Source organism: Stegostoma tigrinum, chromosome 8 (assembly GCF_030684315.1).
Source record: "Stegostoma tigrinum isolate sSteTig4 chromosome 8, sSteTig4.hap1, whole genome shotgun sequence".
Taxonomy (NCBI): Eukaryota; Metazoa; Chordata; class Chondrichthyes; order Orectolobiformes; family Stegostomatidae; genus Stegostoma; species Stegostoma tigrinum.
In genome coordinates, this window is record NC_081361.1 from 85,762,687 (window position 1) to 85,785,333 (window position 22,647).

General features: G+C 39.6%; 1 protein-coding gene across 4 annotated transcripts in view; it reads right to left on the minus strand.

Annotated features, from left to right (window-relative positions):
- The window catches only part of ccdc18 (coiled-coil domain containing 18), a 162,514-nt gene that overhangs the window by 69,745 nt on the left and 70,122 nt on the right, over nucleotides 1-22,647 (minus strand). For all 4 annotated transcript variants that reach the window (XM_048539893.2, XM_048539892.2, XM_059648073.1 and 1 more), the window contains 4 exons: nucleotides 18,510-18,667; nucleotides 12,324-12,526; nucleotides 3,778-3,888; nucleotides 1,584-1,715 (listed from right to left, as the gene is read on the minus strand). In XM_048539893.2, the coding sequence (XP_048395850.2) occupies nucleotides 1,584-1,715; nucleotides 3,778-3,888; nucleotides 12,324-12,526; nucleotides 18,510-18,667 (604 nt within the window). The remainder of the gene's footprint in view (nucleotides 1-1,583; nucleotides 1,716-3,777; nucleotides 3,889-12,323; nucleotides 12,527-18,509; nucleotides 18,668-22,647) is intronic.

Below are 22,647 nucleotides of genomic sequence, written 5' to 3' on the forward strand. Positions count from 1 at the left end.
GATGACACAAAGGTTGGAGGTGCCGTTGATAGTATCGAGGGCTATTGCAGGCTTCACTGAGACATTGACAGTATGCAGAGCTGGGCTGAGAAATGGCAGATGGAGTTCAACCTGGATAAATGCAAAGTGATGCATTTTGGAAGGTCGAACTTAAATGCTGAATATAGGATTAAAGGCAGGATTCACGGCAGTGTGGAGGAACAGCAGGATCTTGGTGTTCAAGTGCATAGCTCCCTCAAAGTTGCCACCCATGTGGATAAGGTTGTTAAGAAAGCATATGGTGTTTTGGCTTTCATTAACAGGGGCTCGAGGATAAGAGCCGCGAGGTTATGCTGCAGCTCTACAAAACCCTGCTGAGACCACACTTGGAATATTGTGTCCAGTTCTGGCCGCCCTATTATAGGAAAGATGTGGAGGCTGTGGAGAGTGTGCAAAGGAGGTTTACCAGGATGCTGCTTGTACTGGAGGGCTTGTCTTACCAGGAGAGGTTGACTGAGCTCGGACTTTTCTCTCTGGAGAGGAGGAGGAAGAGAGGTGACCTGATCGAGGTGTACAAGGTAATGAGAGGCATGAATAGAGTCGATAGCCAGAGACTTTTCCCCAGGGCAGGATTGACTGCCACGAGGGGTCATAGTTTTGAGGTGTTAGGAGGAAGGTATAGAGGAGACGTCAGAGGGAGGTTCTTCACCCAGAGAGTTGTGAGCGCATGGAATAGTTTGCCAGTGGTAGTCGTGGAAGTGGAGTCATGAGTGACATTTAAACGACTGCTGGAAATGCGCATGGACAGCAGTGAATTGAGGGGAATGTAGGTTAGGTTATTTTATTTTTGGATTAGGGTTATTCCACGGCACAACATCGTGGGCCGAAGGGCCTGTACTGTGCTGTACTTTTCTATGTTCTATGTTCAAAACATGAACATGTGATGGGCAATTATGGGATGGTACACCTGTGTATTCCTAATGCATTTAACTAGAATGATTCACAAAGCAGAATGCTCGTCTCCTGAAAGAAGCTGAAAGTAATACAGAATCTATTCAAGAAAACAATAGTAACATTGCTAACCATTGACTCATTTAGCAGAAATGAATGGAACCTCCTCAATGATAGCAACAGCAGCTCTAAATTATCTGAAATTACAATGTCAAGGAAACTAGAAATCAGTATTTCTCTTCTGATTCAATTAGCATGTTGACATTTTCACAAAACTTGAGTATTTCAAACATTCAATTTTTCTCCAATTCTACATTTCTGGGCATGTCAACAGTTTCTAGGATTACTGCTGCAATCAGATTCACCAAAAAAAGTAGCAATGTGAGAAAAAGAAAAGTGTACAGTTAAAGAATGCAAATATCTATCAGTTACATCAGCTTCTTTGAAACGAAGGTCAGAAATCTTGGCCTATAACTGCTTAAAAGAATTGTTATCGTACAAATCTTTGTGGGCACATTAAAAGCAGCCTTCCTTTAATGAATTCAGACCATTTTTTATTTAAACAAGACATTTCTAATTTTAAAACTCTCATACACTAAGATAAAAGTACCTACATGTAATTATAAGGAATTAGTTTTAAAGCATAAGCTTACAATTTCAATCTGCTTCTCAAGTTCTTGACACTGTTCAGTTTGAATCTTCTTGATATGTTCACGTGTGGCAATATTTTCCTGATGTTGCTCCTCAATGAATTTTTCCAATTTGATTATTTCTTTATTCTTTTCCTAAAATTTTGTAGGGAATTAGGAATCAATGGTTATAGATATTATTGCTCAAAACTTTCCTCATAGAAGCATGTTTCAAAGACAAGTCACACAACTGAAAGAAATGAAGATGAGGAGACATTTTCAAAACATAATTTGTGTATTTACTTAACTAACCAAGTAAGAAAAGGCATTTGTGTCTGAATACAAGGTCTTCCATTTTTAGCACTTCAAAATGATGTATTTGCTATCAGTTTAAAAAAAGGCTTTGGGCAAAACTCAATTCATTCTCAGGATGTATACATACCTAAGAAGGTCAGGACCAAATTGACCAGCCTTTGTTGCCATGAAGAGATGGTGGCAGGCCTTTATGAGCCATGAGGGGATTATTCGCCACAATGCTGTTGGTTGACGTCAGAGTATGTTACAGGATTTGCTCTGGCAACATTGAAGGATTGTCAATGTGCATCCCAAGTCATGTTTGAGTGTGACTTAATCATGGAGTTGGTGATATACCAGCTGCCACTGTCCTTCTAGTTAATATGGCTTACAGGTTTTTGAAGTACAAAAGTTTGTTGTTGTAATGTACCCTGTGCAGTTCCAGAAGAGAATCTGAACTCCAGGCAAGCGGTGCTATGCAAGCGGATTGCCTTATCCTAGATAGAATCAATAGTAAAAAGACTTTGGGGAAGAGGAAGTAGGCCACATAATCCAGCATACTCAGTTCTCACCTGCAAATAGTTATAATATTAATAATGCTCATCTACATGGATTTCTGATCCATGATCAATTCCCCATAGAATACTGCAGCAGGAGACTCAAAATTTGAAACAAATTGATGAAGGGTCTAGGCTCAAAACATCATCTTTTGAGCTCCTAAGACGCTGCTTGGCTTGCTGTGTTCATCCAGTTCTACACCTTGTTATCTTAGTATGGAAGATATATAGTTTAAGGGCTGCTTCATAGCACTGTTGATAACTGCTTTCATAATTTTTCTAATGACAGGGGGAACAGGTTTATAGAATATCAATTCCTACAATTCGATTGGGTTCATTCTACATTTTTGTTAAATTAACATAGGCAATTTTTCACATCACTGAGCAATGTCTATGCAAGAATTTTTTTCTTTATTCACTCATGGGTCATGGGCATCGTCGGCCGGTCAGAGCTTTTATTACTGTACCGAGTTGCCCTTGAGAAGTGGTGGTGGGTGGCCCTCGTGAAACACTGTGGTCTACATGCTGTAAGTTAACCTACAATGCCCCTAAAGTGGGAATTCCAGAATTTTGACCTACCGACAGTGAAGCTTTAGTAATATATTTCTAAGTCAGGATAATGAATGGCTTGGAGGATTTGTGAGCCCAAAGTGACACCCTGCCTTGAGTTGTTAGATTTGTTTGAAGTCTGTCCTGTTTAGCACTGTAATAATGCCACTCAACACCATGCACAATATTGGCAATGGGAAGGTAGGACCTTGTCTTCACAAGGACTGTGCAATGGTCTCTAAGCAATACTATTATGGACAGATGCACCTGCAGCCAGCAGACTAGTAAGGATAAGATCAAGTACGTTTTTCCCTCATTGGTTTCCTCACTACCTGCCGCAGACACAGTCTAGCAGCTCCATCCTGTAAGAATCTTGCAGTTCGGTCAGTAGTGTTACTGTTGAGCCACTCTCGGTGGTGGACACTGAAATTCCCCACACAGAGTAAATTTTGGACCCTTTCCACCCCTGGTGCTTCCTCAGTGAGTTGTTCAACATGGAAGAATGCTTGGATTTACCAAGCTCTACGTAAAACAAAGTGTTTCCAAATCACAATTTCATTTAACAAATATGATTGAATATTTAAGAGTTGGAAATGCTGGAAACCTGTACTTCTGAGCTATAAAAAAAATCAAAATTCAAAAACATATTGGTTTTTAAGTAAAATTCTTCTTTTCAGTTAACATGGATATTTACATTGTCAAGACATTGTCATATTAAGAGGACTTTTCCTGAGGTTTAATAAGTGGCCATTTCTCACTGCATTTCACTTGAACAATCTAAGACAGCATTACACATTAAATTATTATTCCAATTTTACCACAATGACTTGTTCATGTTCGATTGCTTTGACTGCGTTTGTAGTGCAAACAATGGTTTTCTCCTCCAACTGTTTCTCCACTGTGGCAAGCTGGTTTTTTGTTTTCCTTAGCTGTGAAACAGATGGATATATGCATCTTAAAAAAGTATTTCAAAACAATCAGTGCATAGCACTGGATATGAATATAACAGCTAGGTTAATTAACCAAAAAAAGTTAATGTAAAGGGCTTTTCCTTTCACTTGCGCACATTCTTCACATATTTAAGAAACAAAAGGAACATTCACACACTTCTGCATACAATCTTTTGATCCTCGTTTTATGCGCTCAGAAAATCAAATACATCTAAATTCCCAACATCTGGCACAGTAAGGTTCCTAACAAGAGGGCTTAAACTTAACCAATTATTCCTATAATTTTATAATCTGAAACAGGTTAAAAATTAGCACTCGATCCCTGGTATGTAGTTTATTTACACAAAACTTCTATTATACATTTTTAACTATATTCAATTCAATATAGGTGTGGGCATTAAGTAGGAATTCACTTATTCTACTACAAGTAGGAGAGACTAAAATTGCTGTGATTAAGTTTAGAAAAGGCATGTTTGTAACATATATTTCATTAAAGAAATATTATAAAATGTGTAAAGATCAGCTCCAATTCAATCATTCACCACATGGCATTTTAGAATAAAACATAGGTTGATCTGTCTCCTTCAAACTGTGTCTATACTTTTAGGACCAAGGCAAGGCTTGAAAACTGATCAGCTTACAGCTTGGTCAAATTGATTCTGGTCTTGAGGAATAATACGTATATGCTAAGTAACATGTTAATGCAGCATCAGGCTTTGTTTATAGTTGACATATTGTTTGTGACAGTTGAAAAAAATCATTCTCTTCCAAACATTTCTAAAGATCCAAAGAGACATAAAAATAGTTAAGTCCCACATCGTTCATGTGCTTCCAAAATTTGTAATTGCCATTGCATAAAATAATCAACAATTTTGTGACAAGAAAAGAAACTCAAAACTGAGGACTCATCAGGTCAGGAGCAAAGCTGGGCAAGACCAATGGGGTTAAGTAACAGTGGTTACAGAGAAGCCTAAGACCAAATTTAAGACCTCAGTGGTAGGTTTAAAAAACACTAGCTTCAAGAAAAAGAAAAACGATCAATATATGAAATCATGAGAAAACAGGTTAACTCATTTGCTCATGAGTGTTTCTTTTCCTTTCTAATCTAAAGCATAGATTCAAACCAGGAGCCAGGAAATTCACATTTTACGCTTTAGGTAACTGTAAGAGTAATAATAAAAATATTATTAGCTCAAAGATATATTTCAAGAGGCTGTAACTTCACAAGCACAAGATGTAGGAGAGTAGTTGGATGGTCATTGTATAGCTACAAAGAGGCAGGCTGTGCAGGAGTCAACTGCATTTGTTCACTCTCTAACTAGTGCTGGAGACTGCTGATGTAACAACAGCTTCAAGAAATGCATTCTACAATATAGCACCAATGAGGAAGGGGTGTGTGGAGGTTGGGGGTGGGGAAAATAGTAAAGTGTAGAAATGTAGCTGTTGTAATATTGTGAGTCCCTCATGATATATTAAAAAGACATGCCTCAAGGCCTTGTGTCTTAATGAACGGACCATTTGCAATAAAGTGGACGAATTGGTCATGCAAATAGATATAAAGAAGTACAATAAAGTTGGGATTATGGAGATGATGCCACAATGTGATCCAGGGGTATTCAGATTTTAGGAAGGAAAGGCAGAGGAAAAGGAGGTAGGCAGCATTGCTGGTTAAGCATGCAATTCAGAGAATAGTGAGGAAGCATATTAACTCCAATGAAGTGGAATATTTATGGGGAGAGTTTAAAAAAACAGCAGAAAACAGAAGTAGGGGTTCTATTTAGACCCCCAAACTGTAGTAGCAATACAGAAATTAGAGACACAAGAAATAAAGATACAGCTGCAATTATGGGTCACTTTAATCTGCACATAGGTTTGAAACATCAAATCAGTAACAATGCTGTGGAGGAGGATCAATACGTTAACAAACCAACTTCCAGTCATCTTAGATAAGAAATAATGGGAACTGCAGATGCTGGAGAATCCGAGATAACAAAGTGTTGAGCTGGATGAACACAGCAGGCCAAGCAGCATCTTGGGAGCAGGAAAGCTGATGTTCCGGGCCGAGACCCTTCATCAGAAAGACCCAGTCATCATAGATAGGGTGTTGTGTAATGAGAAACCAGCAATTAGCAATCTAGCTGTGCAAGGCCCCTTGGAGAAGAACACAATATGGCAGAATACTTCATTAAGATGGAGAGTGACATAATAGGTCCCTTGCAGTCAGAATGAGGAGCACCAAAGATATGACAGACCAGTAAATACATATTTTGTCTTCATCAGAGTCATCTAGACTTGAAACGATAGCTAAATGGATTCTGCCTGACCCACTGAGATCTCCAGCATTTGTCGTTTTCAGTACAGATTCCAGCATCTGCAGTAATTTGCTCCTATCTTGATAATCTACACCCCAACTTATTATGGAAGTGGTCCGAGAGCACAGGATGGAATGGTGGTCATCTTTCAAGATTTGAGGCATACTGGAACAGTTTCTATGGATTAGAGGGTTGCCACTACATAAGATAGGTAGAGAGGAACAGGAAACTATAAATCAGTTAGTTTGACATTGGCAATAGGGGAAATGCTGGAGTCCATGATGAAAGGTGCAAAAGCAGAGCACTTGGAAAACAGTGAGAGGATTGGACAGAATCAGCATGGATTTAGATAACGGTGAAAGGAAAACTCAGCTTGACAAATCGACTTGATTTGTTTGCAGGTGTAAACAGTATACTTGATAAAGAGGGAGCCAGTGGATGTGGTTTACACATACTTTCAAACGGCTTTCAATAAGGGGATGTTTCTACTGAAATAAGGCATGACTGTGAGCTGCAGGAAGACATCAATGTACTGGTCATGTAAGCAAGGAAGTGGCGAATGGAATTCAATCTGGGACAAGTGTGAAGTGATGCACTTGAAAAACTTAAACAAATGGAATTATACCATGTAGTGTAGATGTAGGAAAGGACCTTGGAGCACATGTCCGCAGATCCCAGAGATAACAGGACTAGCTAATAAGATGGTTAAAGCGCCAGATGAAATAGTTTCCTTTGTTAACCAAAGCAAAGAATGTAAGAACAGGGAGGTTATGCGTTGTTTTTAAAAATTACTAATTAGGTCATGACTTGAGTACTGTGTGCAGCTCTGGTAATCTCTGCAATAACTCCACAGAAGCCAGTATTCTGTGACCGAGTCACTCTATGTTCACACATGAATAGTCCTTGATTTTACTACTGCCTCATTCAGAGTCAGGTACCAAAATGTCAGTGCTTCTGGCGCTCACCCTTTTGATCTGTCAGTCAGGGCTCCCTGATTAGAGCAGATTAACAGCTCCAATCAGTGAACTCATATTCTATGAGGTCTAGCTGGCTGATCTCGTTACAATCACTATATCCCTCCCCCTCTGAATTCACAGACATAGGCCGGTCCTTTTTCTCGGGCAGCCTCCAGGTGTGTTAGAGCCCCAGGTCAGGTTCCACTACCTCGGCGTCTGACATGGACAACATGTAATGCCTCTTGAATGTGGGGCGCCTCGGTAGAACTTCAGTCTCTTCTTCCAACAGCAAAGACATCAAGGTGGCTACATCTGGCATGTCCTTCTCTGGCTCAGAGGACTCAACAACATTTGATGGAAAGTGTGAATCCACAGGTTCCAGCAGCATTTCTGAACGTTTTGAGGCTCAAGGCACTGTTTGTAATCTCTGTGGCTTTCATATGGTCTACATGCTTATTCAGGACCATCGCACTTACCCGAACTTAAATATCTCTGATCCTGACCTCACATGAGCCATGTCTCGTACCCATATGGGGCTATTTCTGTGATCCTTAAACAAACTTTGTTCCCTGCATCCAACTGTCTCCCTCTCTTGGTGAAGTCTTGTGTTCTGTGTTGGCGTTCCTGATTCCATTTTATCATCCTGGACCTGGGTGGTGGTGGTGGGGGGGGGGGGGGGGGGGGGTGGAAGCAGGAGATCAGACTTAATCTGGTGTGGAGTCTTCTATCTATTAGCAATTCTGTCAATGCTATTCATGTTGTTGTATGTTCAGTGGTCTTATAATCAAATAAGAACCGTGACAGCTTGATCTCCAGCAAGGCTGTAGGCTATTTCCTCAAGCCAGCCTTCAAAGTACGGACTGCTCTTTCTGCCAGGCCATATGATGATGGGTGGTATGGAGCTGTCCTTGTATGTTGAATCCACTCAACTTTAAGAAAAAAACAAATTCCCTGCTGGTAAATGATAGACAACACTTCTGGGACTCTGTGTGTTGAAAAAGATGTGTGCAGTTTTTCTACTGTCATTCCAGTATTTGGCGAATGGACTCTACACATGCCCATCCACTTTGAGTGGGCATCTACAATGACTAAGAACATTGAAGCCATGAAAGGGCTCACATAGTTGATGCGCAATTGAGTCCAATGTTTACCCAGTCATTCCAATGGATATGGGGGAGCTGCTGACAGTCATTATTGTCCTTGATGACAATCTGGGCACTGCCCTACCAATGCAACTGCGTCCACATCCAAGCCTGGCCATCAGACATAACTTCTCACCAACATTTTCATTTTGGAGACTGGCTGGACGGCCCTGAAAGAGTTCAGTCAGTATTTAATGATGATCTTTGCTCAGGACAATCACTCTTATTTGCCATAGAAATATGCTATTCTCTGACGTGAGCTTGTCTCTCTGGGTCCAAATAGATTTCAGATCTAGTTGTGAAAACTGTTTGGTTTCTCCCATCAATACCAGTTGTTTCAGTTTTGAAAGGACTGGATCTTTCTGCTTCCAAAGTCTGATATTGTCAGCTGTGACTGGGAGCATGTCCAGAAAATGTAATACTGTGGCATACTTTACCACTGGGGTACCACAGTGGTGCATCTGTTAGTGGAAGGTGGGTCAATGCATTCACATTTGCTAATCAGCCTTCCAGATGCTGTTCTAACTTGCAGTATTACCTAATATTATAGTCCACTGCTGAATGCAGCCTGAAGCTATGAGCAGCATTGCCTTGTCCTCTTTCAATAGACACATAGAGGTTTGTGGTTTGTCATTATCATAGATTTCTGTCCATAAAGGTATTGGTGGAACTTCCTGACTCCAAATATGACCACCAATCCTCCTTTTTCTATCTGGGTGTATTTAAGCTCTGCAATAGCCAAAGTCCTGGATGCATTATTGGACATTCCTCTCCACTGGGCCACCTATGAATTAATGCCACTAGAATGCCTTATGGAAAGGCATCGCATGTCAATACCAGATCTTTCTTGGGATCACATCTGCCAACACCTTAAAGGATGATACTTCATTGAAAGCATATCTATGTGACCATTTCCAAGGATGACCCTTTTTAAGGAGGTGATGCACAGGTACCAGGATGGATGCCAGATTACAGACAAACTTTCCATCATAGTTTACCAATCGAAGAAATGACAAATTGCTGGATAGACGTGGGAGCCTGGGCACCTTTGGTCTCCCTCACTTTACCTTCCAAAGGGTGTAATCCAGTCTAGTTGACTCTTTAGCTCAAGCAGGTCACTTGGAAGGCCTGGAACACACACTTTTCTCTTCTTAGGCATATGCCTGCCTTGAAAAAATGCCTAAGGACAATATCCAAATTCTCTAAGTGTAGCTTATTTTCCCTGTTATTCAGACATCATCTGGATAAATGGCAACTGGAGGTAGACCTTGCAACATGTTCTCCATCGTCTGTTGAACCGGCTGACGATACCCAAAATGGCAGTCTCGTATATTGGTATAAGCCTTTATCACATTAATCATAGCATCCTCTGGGATTTGTGGCCTAAATGCAATTCCAAGCAAGCGCAGCTCTTGTCCAACTTCATAAAGGACAGTCACCTGCCTAGCTTACTGTATAAATCCTTTATCTGTGGGCCCGGGTATTTATACTTCCTGCTGCCTTGAGAAACCAACTAACATAATCAAAGACCCCTCCCACCCCAGTTTATCTGACTTCCACTTGCTTCTATTGGGTAGAAGATATAAAAGTTTGATTACAGAAGAATATAAGAATATAAAAAAAGGGAACAGGAGTAGGCCGTTTGGCCCATCAAGCCTGCTCCACAATTTAGTAAGATCATGGCTGACCTTTTTGTGGACTCAGCTCCACTTACCAGTCTGCTCAACATAACCCTTATTTTCTGTACTGTTCAAAAATCTGTCTTTGCCTTAAAACCGCTAAAAATATATATACAAACAGATTCTAGGACAGCTTCTTCCTTGTTGTTTTCAGACTTTTGAATGAATCTCTTGAATGTTAATATTGATCTCTCCCTCTGCATCTTTTCTGTGGCTTTATTATTCTGTACTCTGATCTGCTACCTAGTGCACTTTGTATGGCACAATCTGCCCGTAGAGCATGCAAAACAACACTTTCACTGTATCTTAGCACATTTGACCACAATAAATCAAATCAAATAATCAGCTGTGAAGAGCTACTTAGCATTTGTTTAAAATCCCCACAAAGGCTAACCAATCCATTAGGCTTCAAAATCAACATGACCGATGTTACAAATGACACTTGGCGGCCTTGTAGAATCATGTAAATACTTCCCGATCAACATGCAATGGTGGCCTTGGCTTCTCTGGTTGTCCCTGGACCTTCCTGGAAGATTTCCGAGTATTTAATTAGGACTTCATTCATGCAGCCATTTTCTAATTGAAAAATGTTGACCCAATCTAGGTGAATCTCTCAAAATCAATATTGCTCCATTAAGCTCGGGTTAAAGCTTGTTACAACAGTCAACTGTAACTGAATCAGCGGCTTTTCGTAAATGACATTCACTCCTTTTATATACCTGCAAGGGCTCTGATTGGGCCAGGTTAACAGATCCAATCAGGGGACTAGGATAACAAATGTGGAGCTGGATGAACACAGCAGGCCAAGCAGCATCTCAGGAGCACAAAAGCTGACGTTTCGGGCCTAGACCCTTCATCTGATGAAGGATCTAGGCCCGAAACGTCAGCTTTTGTGCTCCTGAGATGCTGCTTGGCCTGCTGTGTTCATCCAGCTCCACACTTTGTTATCTCGGATTCTCCAGCATCTGCAGTTCCCATTATCTCTGATCCAATCAGGGGACTCTCATTCTATGAGATCCAGCTGGCTGACCTAGTTCAATCGCTGCAATCTCATGGCAGAAATTTTCTCAAGAACTGAAAATTACAGCTGTGAGCAAAGATTGTATAGACAGAGATTGTTTTTTGTTTGAACAAAGGAGGTTGAAGAGAGATTTGATTGAAATGTACAAATTTGAGCGTCCTGGATAGAATGGATGAAAATGCCCTAATTTCTCTGGCAGAGGGGACACAGATTGGTAGAAGGATTGGAAAGTTACCCAGGGTTGATAGATATCTGGAACTTACTACCTGAGTGGGTTGTGGAGACAGAAAGACTCATCTTGTTTGAACGATCTCTGAATATGCCACTGAAGTCCCTTAACCTCCAGGGACATGGACCAATTGTCCCTAAAATAGAATTAGGTTGGCTCATTTTGGCACAGGCACAATGGGGCAAATTGACCTTCTTCTGTGTCATAATGGTTCTACAAGACTTTGAACAATTTAAATATACATTTCGACAATGTTGGCATTTAATGACTTACGGTAACAGTTACAACTTGCAATCTACAGTGAACAGTTTGGATATGTAAGCAATTCAAAGTATGCACTTGAGTCCAAGCTTTCTTTGAAGTTACAAACAACCTAACAATGAACCAAGAATAGTGGCAGTGGTACTTAAAGACTGCTGCTACTACCACTAATATCACCAAAAACAACCTATTACCATTTACCACCAAGACATGTAGGTGCCATTATTGGATTGGGGTGAACAAAGTCAGAATTCACACAACATTAGCTTATAATCTAACAGGTTTTGTGCAATCATTTGCTTTGGAGGGTAGCTCCTTCATCAGGTGGACTACAACCTGGTGTTGCGTGACTTCTGCGATTATCACCGGTGAGTGCAATCTCAAACCATCTTTTTTTAACAACTAAATAAGTAGACATATGTATCAACAATGAAACTCAGAATCAAAGCACTACTAAATCAGTCTAACTGGTATGGAAATCCTATGTTTGTTAAGTAGGTAAAATAAATCAAAAGTGCCCTGGGGCTGATTTATACTTACCAAGCATTCCCTGGATTCAATTTCAATGTAGGGAGAGTTGATGTCAGTCAAATCAATAGACATGGCATTACAGTTCACCCCAGAGTGGAGGAGGGAGTAGACTCATCCTGCTTAATATGCAAGTTCACACAGGAAAGTGCAAGCATGTAGGTCTGAGAAAGAAATCAGGGGTCCTGGTGCTGCCCTTGGCCTGCGCCCTTGGCTTTGTTTCCCTCCCACCAATATGGAGCTGTAAATGAAATATTTCTTTATGTGAATGTGTAATTTTACAAACCTCCTCTTCCACATTTCCAATATATTTGCTTTTTTCCAAAAGTTGCTCTTGTATCTGCTCAAAATTATTTATCTGTTCAGTCATCCGAGTCTGCAACATTGAGATTGTAGCCTCAGCATCAAGTAATTGTGCCTGCAGCTTCTCAACTTCTACTTGTCTACATCGCTCCTCTTCTAAGTGCCGCTCCAAGGACCTCCTGTCATCTGACAAATCATTAGAAATACCAAAAGAAAAAATTATTTTCCAAACTAAATAAAATTACAATGCCTGAAAGCTTATTTTTCAAAATAATATCAACTGTGGTACTTAGGTTTGTCCTGAAGTAGTTGGTCTCAATCCTGCAGTAAATGAGAAATGAGACTCAGAATGATATAGCTGGAGAGGAGTAGAAGAGCTGTGAATCACTATTTGATCATTTGTTACAACATGGAAGCAAATTATTTTTAGTAATTGAGCTTGCTGATGTGTCCCCTCAGAATTTAGATCAAAGAGTTTTCATTTCCTCCAGATTTTGCATCATTATAATGCTGACCTATGGCAATAGTAGACTGGCCACAAATAAGTGTTGTATATTTTCTAAGTATGATGGACTGCCACTTTAAAGAGTCTGATCATGGTGACAATGATCACATCATGACCCATTTTGGGTGGGAAACAGCTTTGTCTAACCTTGCAACCTGTAAACATTTCACAAATAAAGCTCCTGCTGCTTAACACTTTGACTTCCTGGTCCTTATTGCAACTTCACAAGAAGAAAACTAGTGACGAGATGAAAGCAGATATAGACGGCCAAAAAAAAACCCAGGGAAGAGGTGAACAGTGCAGAAGACAGTTCCCATGTGCTCCACTCTGAAGGAACAACCAGTAATGAGAAACATACAAGGCGCAACTGTCTTGAGCTAAGGGTGTAGACTCGGAAAGAAGCAGGCAGCTTCAGGAACACCTTACGTTAAACATGAAGTGAGGCAATGCTAAAATTTTTGTGCTGCATCATGCTGTGTAGTTCCTTCACATTTAAGCTAAAAAGCAGGGCATTTTAGCATGTGGAACGGTACAATGGCAATATAGAAAACTGAAACTTTTATACACAGAAATTTCATTAGTTTGTTCCAGCTAACAAAATTGTAGCATATATAGTTGCCTCTGTATTCTCGAGTATCCCGAAGGTGGGGGGGATAAAGCAATGGAGGAGTCCGGACCAGCCAATGAAACCCCTGGATTCCAAAACATAAGAGGAACAGTGGCTATTCTATGGAAGCATTTCACTCCAAAACTGTTGGTGATTGCTCAATGGTTCAGATTCCACAAAAGCAAGCAGCATGTTGGTGAATCTAACTCCCAGATCATTGCAGTTTTCAAGAAATTAGAAAAATTCTGTCAATTCACGGACAATATAAATAATGGTATCAGAGACTGACTGATGTGTGGTTTAAGATTTGAAGCAATCCAGATTATTGCTGGAAAGGAACCTAGGCTTAAAGATAACACTGAAAATAGCAGTCTCAATGGAACTTGCAGCCAAGAAAGCTCAACAGCTAAGCTCGAGATGAAAGTTCATAAAATGGCGGCTGTGAGATGAGCGCCAAAGCAGACTCAAAACTGCCATGGGTGTGGAGAAACATGTCATGCAGCAGCAAATTGCTGGAATAAAAAGGCTATATGCAGAAACCACAACAGAAAGAGTACACTGAACAGATCTGTTGGAGGAAGAAACATGAGCAACATGCAGCAAAGTATGGAAATGAAAAAGTAGGATGAAAATCTACATGACAGAAAAAAGGCATGAAAAAAGCTCAGACTCTCAGACCAAAGGCGAGCTTTTATTAAACACACTGGCCATTGCCAGCAACACCATCTGATATTGGGTCACTCCTTTACTAAATGGTAAACTGCTAAGACTGGAGGAGGACAGAGTGGTAGTTTTATTCATACCTTAAAAAGTGTGTATAAGAAGCAGCTGAGTCATAATACACTGCAACAATCAAATTTATACTAAGAATGTACAGATGCAAAATGGTGTTTTTAAGGGGTTGTATCTGTGAATGTTCAGTTCTTCATCAGTCTGAAAATTTGTCCTTATGCATTGCCAAAGGAAATTTTCTAGCTTTATTGAGAAGGTCATGGCTGAATAAAATCAAACTCAATCGGGATAAAGTAAATTGCACATCAGGTACCGAGACTAAGCTATCATAAATTCGAAAGAAATATGCAACTGTTTTCAGAGGAGATCTAGAAAGCAAGGAAAAGATCTCCATCAAATTGAAAATCAAGCAAAATCTTGCAAGGCGAGATCAGTGACTTATGCAATCAAATCAAAGGTCAAGGCAGAATTAGAGAGGTTGGTCAAGATGGGAGTCCTTGAACCAGTAAACTCGAGTGATTGGGCCACATCCTTGTGTCAAAGATGAAGGAAGACGGCTTGGTACACGTGTGGCAATTTTAAGATTACTGTTAGTTCAGCATTGTGAGCTGAACAGGATCCTTTGCCTTTAATCAATGGCTATTTATCGGACTAGGTGGAGGTAAGTTAAACAGTAAAAATTTACCATAGTCAAGACTAACCCCAGATGAATGTAGGTCCAGAATCATTAAAATACTTTATGATTGTAACACAAAACACTATATAAATACAAGAGACTTCTATTTGGAATAACATCAGTACTTATGTTATTTCAACGTGCTGTCATCACATTTTAAGTGGACTGGAAGGATTTTTAGGGTTATCCAGATGATATTTTAGTCACAGGGAGAAATGAAAAAAGGCATCACCACAATTTATATGCTACTCTGAAGAAACTCCAAGATTACAAAGTAAAATTGAGAAAAGACAAATGCAATATTTTTACATCTCTCAACAAATAATTAGGCCATATCATTGATGCTAAGTGACTAATAGGTCATCTTCAAAAGTAAAGCCATAATGGAGGCTTTAAACATTACAACCAACTATGGTCATTTTTGGGCTTCCTAAATTACTATGGCAGGTTTGCCCCAATGTCTTGCAACCATTCATGCTGTATACATAATTAAATTATGGTAAAACAAGTATCGGAAATAGGAAAATGAATGTGAAAGAGCTTTTACACAAGCTGAAGCTTTATTAAAGTCAGAGGTCCTGATCAATTTTGACCCAAAGTTACCATTGCACCTAATACACAAAGCATTACATTTGGAGTGGGAGCACTTATTTCTAACATATTACCCAACTGTGAAGAGAAGCCTATAGTTTTCACATTAATGTCATTAAACAAAGCAGAAAAAAAGATAGAGGAAGAAGCTCAAGGAACCATACTTGACATTAGTCAATTCCATCAATAACTGTATGGCTGGGAACATTCCCTACCAACAGAAAACAGGCCTCAATATTTGGGTAAAAACTGAAAGAACTGTGGATGCTGTAAACCAGGAACAAAAACAAAATTGCTGGAAAAAGTCAGCAAGTCTGGCAGTATCTGTGAAAGAAAAAAACAGAGTTAACGTTTTGGGCCCTGTGACTCTTCCCCAGAACTCAATCCTCAGCTCCAATCTCTCTTCTTGCCCACTAACTTTAATTTCACTGTCACTGCTGGTGTTTGACCAAGTCTTCACTAAAACACATTTCCACAGTCATATCAAATTCCTCAGTGACTGCTTCTGTTCTGAGGAAGGGTCACCGGACCCAAAACAATAACTTTGTTTTTTCCATCACAGATACTGCCAGGCCTGCTGAGCTTTTCCAGCAACTTTGCTTTCATTCTCAATATTTGGGCCTCATACAGGGATATCTTCTCTAGCAGCAAGCTGTATGCAGAGATGGGCATTATTATCAGCTCACATAATTAAATATCAGCAATCCAACTTACATGGGAATGCTAATGGGCTCTTTACATGACATTTGCCAAAGAGTCAACTACAAAGAGTCCTTCTATAGACATTTTCTACTTTGAGTAGAGTAGCACTCTGGTAACAGCAGGGCAAGCTCAGAAATACACTAGAAATGATCCAATACAATCAAAAGTGATTGGTACTTTGTAGCAAGATCACAGGAACAACTCAGGACTGAAGTCATGCATAACATGGAAGCTGGAACTATCTGTACAAGGAGGATGTCTCCAATGAGGAATGAGGATCATCATTCAACCACAGCTAAGGAAATGTGTGAAATCAACTAACAAAGGTCACTGTGGCATTGTCAGGATGAAGATAATAACTAGAAGTTTGTTTGGGGGCCAGGCCTCAACTCTAATATTGAAGAGCGGCAGGAATGTTTGTAAATTGCGAAACACCCTGCAAACTACCTCCAACAGTACTATCACAGGCTTTGGAATGACAAGAAAGGCAATGAGAAAGAGTCTAAATTGACTGCACCAGGCCTTTCAAAGGACAAGTGCTTTTAATAGTCATTGACACAGATACTAAAATGGTCTGATGTTGCCATCACAAAGACGGCATCTTCAGAAAAAAACATTGCAAGATTGGGGGTAATCTAAGAGAGATTCTCTTATGCAGAATAGCTTGTTAGTGATAATGGCCCATGGGTTTATATTACAGGAACTTACGGACTATCTAAAGAAGAAATGAATTCAACATATCCAATTATCTCTTTATCAATGAGCTACAAATGGCTTGGCAGAAAGGTTTACTTAGATAATGAAACGCCCTAAAGGCAGACATAATCGGAACACAATGCACTTGACAATACAATGCTCATGCTAAAGCGTCAGTTGTTATGACATATAATTTGCCGAAACCACATATGATAAAAGACAGATGAGTGGAAACATCAGAATCAGGCTTTCCAACAAGAGAACAAGGCCAAACACCTTGTTTTCCAACAAGGTCAAGAAGCGTTGGTGAGGATTTAAACCATTGGCAAGAAGTTAGTACCAGCCATCAGTGAAGCACAGACTGGACCAGTTTCCTGTACCATACAGACGTAATTTGGAGGAGATATGCAGATCAAAATTCGGCATCCAGAATCAATGTGCCAGGAACAACATTAATAGATGAACCACAAATAACTGTGCCAAATAGAGATTTGGACAGAATAGTCACTGAAGAGTCTGAGGGAGACAGTACCTCAGTGGAGAACACCATGAAAGTGTGCGAGTCTTTGAACATTCAATCATCTCAGGAAAATACAATGACAGATGATGTTCCAAAAAAACTAAAACACCTGAGGTTAAAGCCAACAAGAAAAATAAAGACACCTGAGGCGGATAAACAGTCAGACATGAATCGATGTCCTCCAGAAAGTCTTATCGGCTGACTGTTATTTATAAAATAGCACATGTCTTAATTGCGGGAAGCTCTGATGTAAAGTTCTGTTTTTGTGCAAGCATGGTGGATTGTCACTTTAAGAGTGGTCACTTTTTAATGATGACATTCTCAGACATTTTGAGGCAAAAACAGCTTGGTTTAACTTTGCTGCCTATGGAGTAAACCTCTCCATAACTAAACTCCTGCTGTTTAGTGGTTCAGTCTCCTGGTCCTTCTTGAAACTAAACAAATAAAACATCTGGTTGTCATATTTTATGCAGCTGAATTGATCAGTACTGCTAAATTAGTGTTGAGAGTTTGTGTTGATGTAAAGTCTCATTGTCAAGACTAAGGCAAATGCTGTGGTGTTGTCTCTTTATCCTGAATTCTTAGGACATGTTCTAACTCTCCAACTATTAATCCCTCATTGTTACTTTTCATTTTCACTAACAAGAATCTAGACCATTGTAGCAGCAGAACTCAAAGACATTTTTGCTTCAGTGAGATACAAAACAAACGTTCCCTATAAGGGGCAGGTAGAGACTAAATAGTTTCTTTTTCTATACATCTAAAATTCTCATCAATATGTTCAGTACATAATTGTTTCAAATTTGGTTTTAAATGTAAAATTAATCTTTACTAAAAAGGAAGAAACCCCCCCCCCCTTTAATCCAACCAGTCTCTTTCTCCCTATTTGCCGCTTTTCCTTCAGTCCCTTCCTAGAGAAATACACTTCAATAAATTGCTATTACAGTTTTAACTGGGATGAAATAGTCAATAGCCAATCTGTTACTTATAAAAGGATAAAAGACAATATCTATGTTTAAAAAAAATATTTTCACAGTACTTCTAACAAAACCAAAAAGTTAAGACCTTTACTACCATACTGTGAGCAAACTGGTAATTTCACTTTTATTTTCTTCTCCATATCTACTGGAAATGACTTACCTTTCTTATTTATGTTTGAGATTAGTTCTGGACTTGCACTATCCAACAAATCACAACTTGTACCCAAAATGTCACCACATTCTTGTGTTGAAAATTTGCTGTTCATCAGGCTTGACTTCAGTTTTTGAATTTCAGCATCTTTCACAGCTAGTTTAATGCTAAAGGAGAAGAATTTTAGTCCAAAGACAGAAACTAAGACAATGAAAAAGATAAAAATTCCCTGGCACCTCTAAACTTGCATACCATAAATCACATTTTGTAATACATTACAAAATACTATTCAGTAAATTATATACAAATTTTCAAAAGACTATATGGTAATCACATGATTAATATCAGAATATGTGGAGTTTGGAGACACAGAACATAGAACATTACAGTGCAGTACAGGCCCTTCAGCCCTCGGTGTTGCGCCAACCTGTGAAACCAATCTGAAGCCCATCTAAGCTACCCTATTCCATTATCATCCGTATGTTTATCCAACGACCATTTAAATGCCCTTAAAGTTGGCGAGTCTACTACTGTTGCAGGCAGGGCATTCCCCGTCCTTACTACTCTGAGTAAGGAATCTACCTCTGACATCTGTCCTATATCTATCACCCCTCAATTTAAACCTATGTCCCCTCGTGCTAGCCATCACCAACCCAGGAAAAAGGCTCTCACTGTCCACGCTATCCAATCCTGTGATCATCTAGTATGTCTCTATTAAGTCGCTTCTTAACCTTCTTCTCTCTAACGAAAAAAGCCTCAAGTCCCTCAGCCTTTCATCGTAAGACCTTCCCTCCATACCAGGCAACATCCTGGTAAATCTCCTCTGCACCCTTTCCAGTGCTTCCACATCCTGCCTATAATGCAGCGACCAGAACTGTACGCAATACTCCAAGTGCGGCCGCACCAGAGTTTTGTACAGCTGCAACATGACCTCATGGCTCCAAAACTCAGAAACAAGACATCCGAATGTCTAGCAAACTAGCAAGTAGGAATAGAAATATTTAAAGGTAGTTATTCAGTCTTGCAAAGTGTGGAAAAATGGGGTTCCACAAAGATCTGTGACAGAACCATTACTGTTCACAATTTTTACAAAATGATCTAGACTTGGGGAAACATGCAAATTATCAAATGGTGCTGTCCATACCAAACCGGAGGATACCATTCATACTCGTACAAACGAGCTTATTGAATGGGCAAGTAAATGGGAAATGATAAAGAAGGATAAAAATGCTGCCTACTCATTGGAAAGCAAGTCTTAATGGGTTAGAATTGCAAAGGGTCCATAAATAGAAACACACACATTATTAAAGCTAGCAATGCAGATTAACAAAATGATTAAAAATGCAAAAAAACCCCATGAATTAGTTTCTAAAACAACAGATATAAAGAAGTTGCATTCAGTACACATAACATCGAAGAGGGCACAATTAGCGCCTTGTGCATTGCTCTGATTTTTATATTACTAAATGGCTGTAGCAACACCAGAGAATATCACTGAGAACATCGGGAAAGACTGAGCAGAACAGACCTCTCTCCCCAGGGAAAAATGGTTGGAAATGTGACCCACAAGGTTTTTAAAGTTATTGTTTTATCAACGAGAAGTTGTAGGCATCATGTGTTATCAAGCAGCAACAAATCTTAAGGAATCTGTTTAATTCAGTTTCTGCTGGGTCCTCAAATAAATATGGTTTACAGATAAATTTTTGAGGAGAGGCAAGAGTGGTTGGATTTGATACGATATTGCACCAAGGAACATCTCGTCTTATCTTGCTTCACCATCATCAAATACCTTAGGATAGACATTTTGAGAATTATCGTGAACAAAAACAATCGGATTAGCCACATAAATACTGTGGCTATAAGAGCATATCAGAGACTTTGTGGTGAATGACTCCCCAAAGCTTTTAAATGATCTACAGGATTGTAATGGAAAACTGTCCATTTGCCAGTATGAATCCAGCTCACGCAGCATTGAAAGAGCTGAACAAAACAAACCATTCATCTGTACTACATTTACCCTGCTGCTACTGATGTACACCTGATGCAGTATTTACCATCTGCAAGATACCTTGTATCCTTGGCATCTCTGACAACTTAATAAAGCTATCTAAACAAAGCACATGGAAAAATCAATAGCTCCAAATTCCCCTCCGAGTTACACACCATCTTGACTAGAACTTATATTGTAGCTTCTTCATTGGCACTGGAAGTTTTATTATGTTAACCAAAATGATACTGTAGCAGCAACTTTACCATGTGACCTGCAACAGTTCAAAAAGGTACTTTACCCTTAGCTTCTCTGGGAAGAGAGAGATGGATAATAAATGTCATCTTTGCCACTGAAACCTACATCCCATGAACAAGTATACACTAAAAATGATTCAGGTGGTTTGAGTTGACAGCTGCAAAATTTAGCTCCATATGGTTTCAGCACTACAGAAGGCCCAAAAGATGATGAAAACTGTATGGTGGGTTTCCGATACAGCCTGCACTGATCATTACATTATAAAAAATGATAACACAGTTCGGAAGAATGCTAAGTTGGTAGTTCATGATGTTAGTCACATTGCGATGCTAATTTGGCAGCTCTACCTGCCCCCATTGGCAGAGAAACAAGCCATCACCTTCCAGCGTAGAGTTAGATGCTTAGAAGGGAATGAAAGCAATCTAAGCCCTGCTGTGGTGCACAACCTCTGGAGAATTCATAAGGGATGTAAACAGGTAAAATGAGAAACCTTGATACTTGTCACCTTGCCTTTACCAGTTCTACCAGGAAGTCAACAGTTCCACGATTAAAACAAATGTAAATTATTTTGCTGGCGAATTGTTTTGAAGTAAATGTATAATTAGGTAATAGGGTAATTACTTGCACCGTATTTCTATGGCCCAAGGTATTTTTAAATTGGAATGGGAATGGAGATTTTTTTTTCAGCAGAAATGATAATTTTACAACACAAACAGAAGTTGCTGGAAAAGCTCAGCAGGTTTAAAGAAAAAAAATCAGAGTTAATGTTTCAGGTCTGGTGACCCTTCCTCAAAACTCTGGTTTCAGTTTTTATTTGATAATTTTACATATTACTCTCGTCTCAAGTTTTACATCACATTTATGGAATGCGTTGCCAGCAGCAGTTGTGGAAGCAAGGTCATTGGGGTCATTTAAGAGACTGCTGGACATGTATATGGTCACAGAAATTTGAGGGTGCATACATGAGGATCAATGGTCGGCACAACATTGTGGGCTGAAGGGCCCGTTCTGTGCTGTACTGTTCTATGTTCTATGTTCTATTTAACACTTGATTATTTAATATAGGCAGGATTCTCCAAATTGCAGCAACAAAACTGTTAGAGGGGTAAAGAAAGACAGTGGATTTTTAAAAAAAAAACCTGTTCAGGCACACATCTGGAGCAGGTGAGACTTAAACCTGTGCCAGATGTAGGGATTAGTATTTCTTCCTGAATCAACTGTTTATTATACACTCCTGGAGAAGGTGAGACTTGAACCCAGGTCTCCTGGCTTAGCGCTAAGTACACTACCAGTGTACTACAAAGAGTTCTTATGCCTTTGAAGGATTCTATATCTGATCACCGATTTTCAGCTGTCATCTTTCAAATCAGTACGGATTTTGCTTGTCCACACTCCAAGATAATACAACAAGAAAATCAAGATACAAGGGGAGCTCCAGCTGCAAGACGACCAGCAGCAGGAGCATCCATCATCCATTACAACTGTAACAATCTGTTTATCAGCCAATAGCGGACACGAGTATGTTTCCAAAGTTTTAGCAGGGCCACTTGGCTCTAAAGCACACTGCAGTCTTGATTCAAACATGCACATTTTGCCTTTTTTGAATTTTAGAGGCAATGTGAGAGTAACTGATGGGGTGTCAAAGTAGCTGTTGATCAAATGTGGAATCAAGGAACGCTAGTAAAAGTGGAACTAATTGGAATTTTGGGGAAGATATTTCACCAATTGGGGTCATCTTGTACAAGGATTATTCAGATGGTATCCAATAGCTGTCATTTTCAGCTGCTCACAAATGACTATCCCTCTAACATAAGTTCAGAGATGAGGGCATTCGACAAATATTGCACTGTGTTTAGCACAATTGTGACATTTTAGATATTGCAATTGTTTGTGCTTGCATGT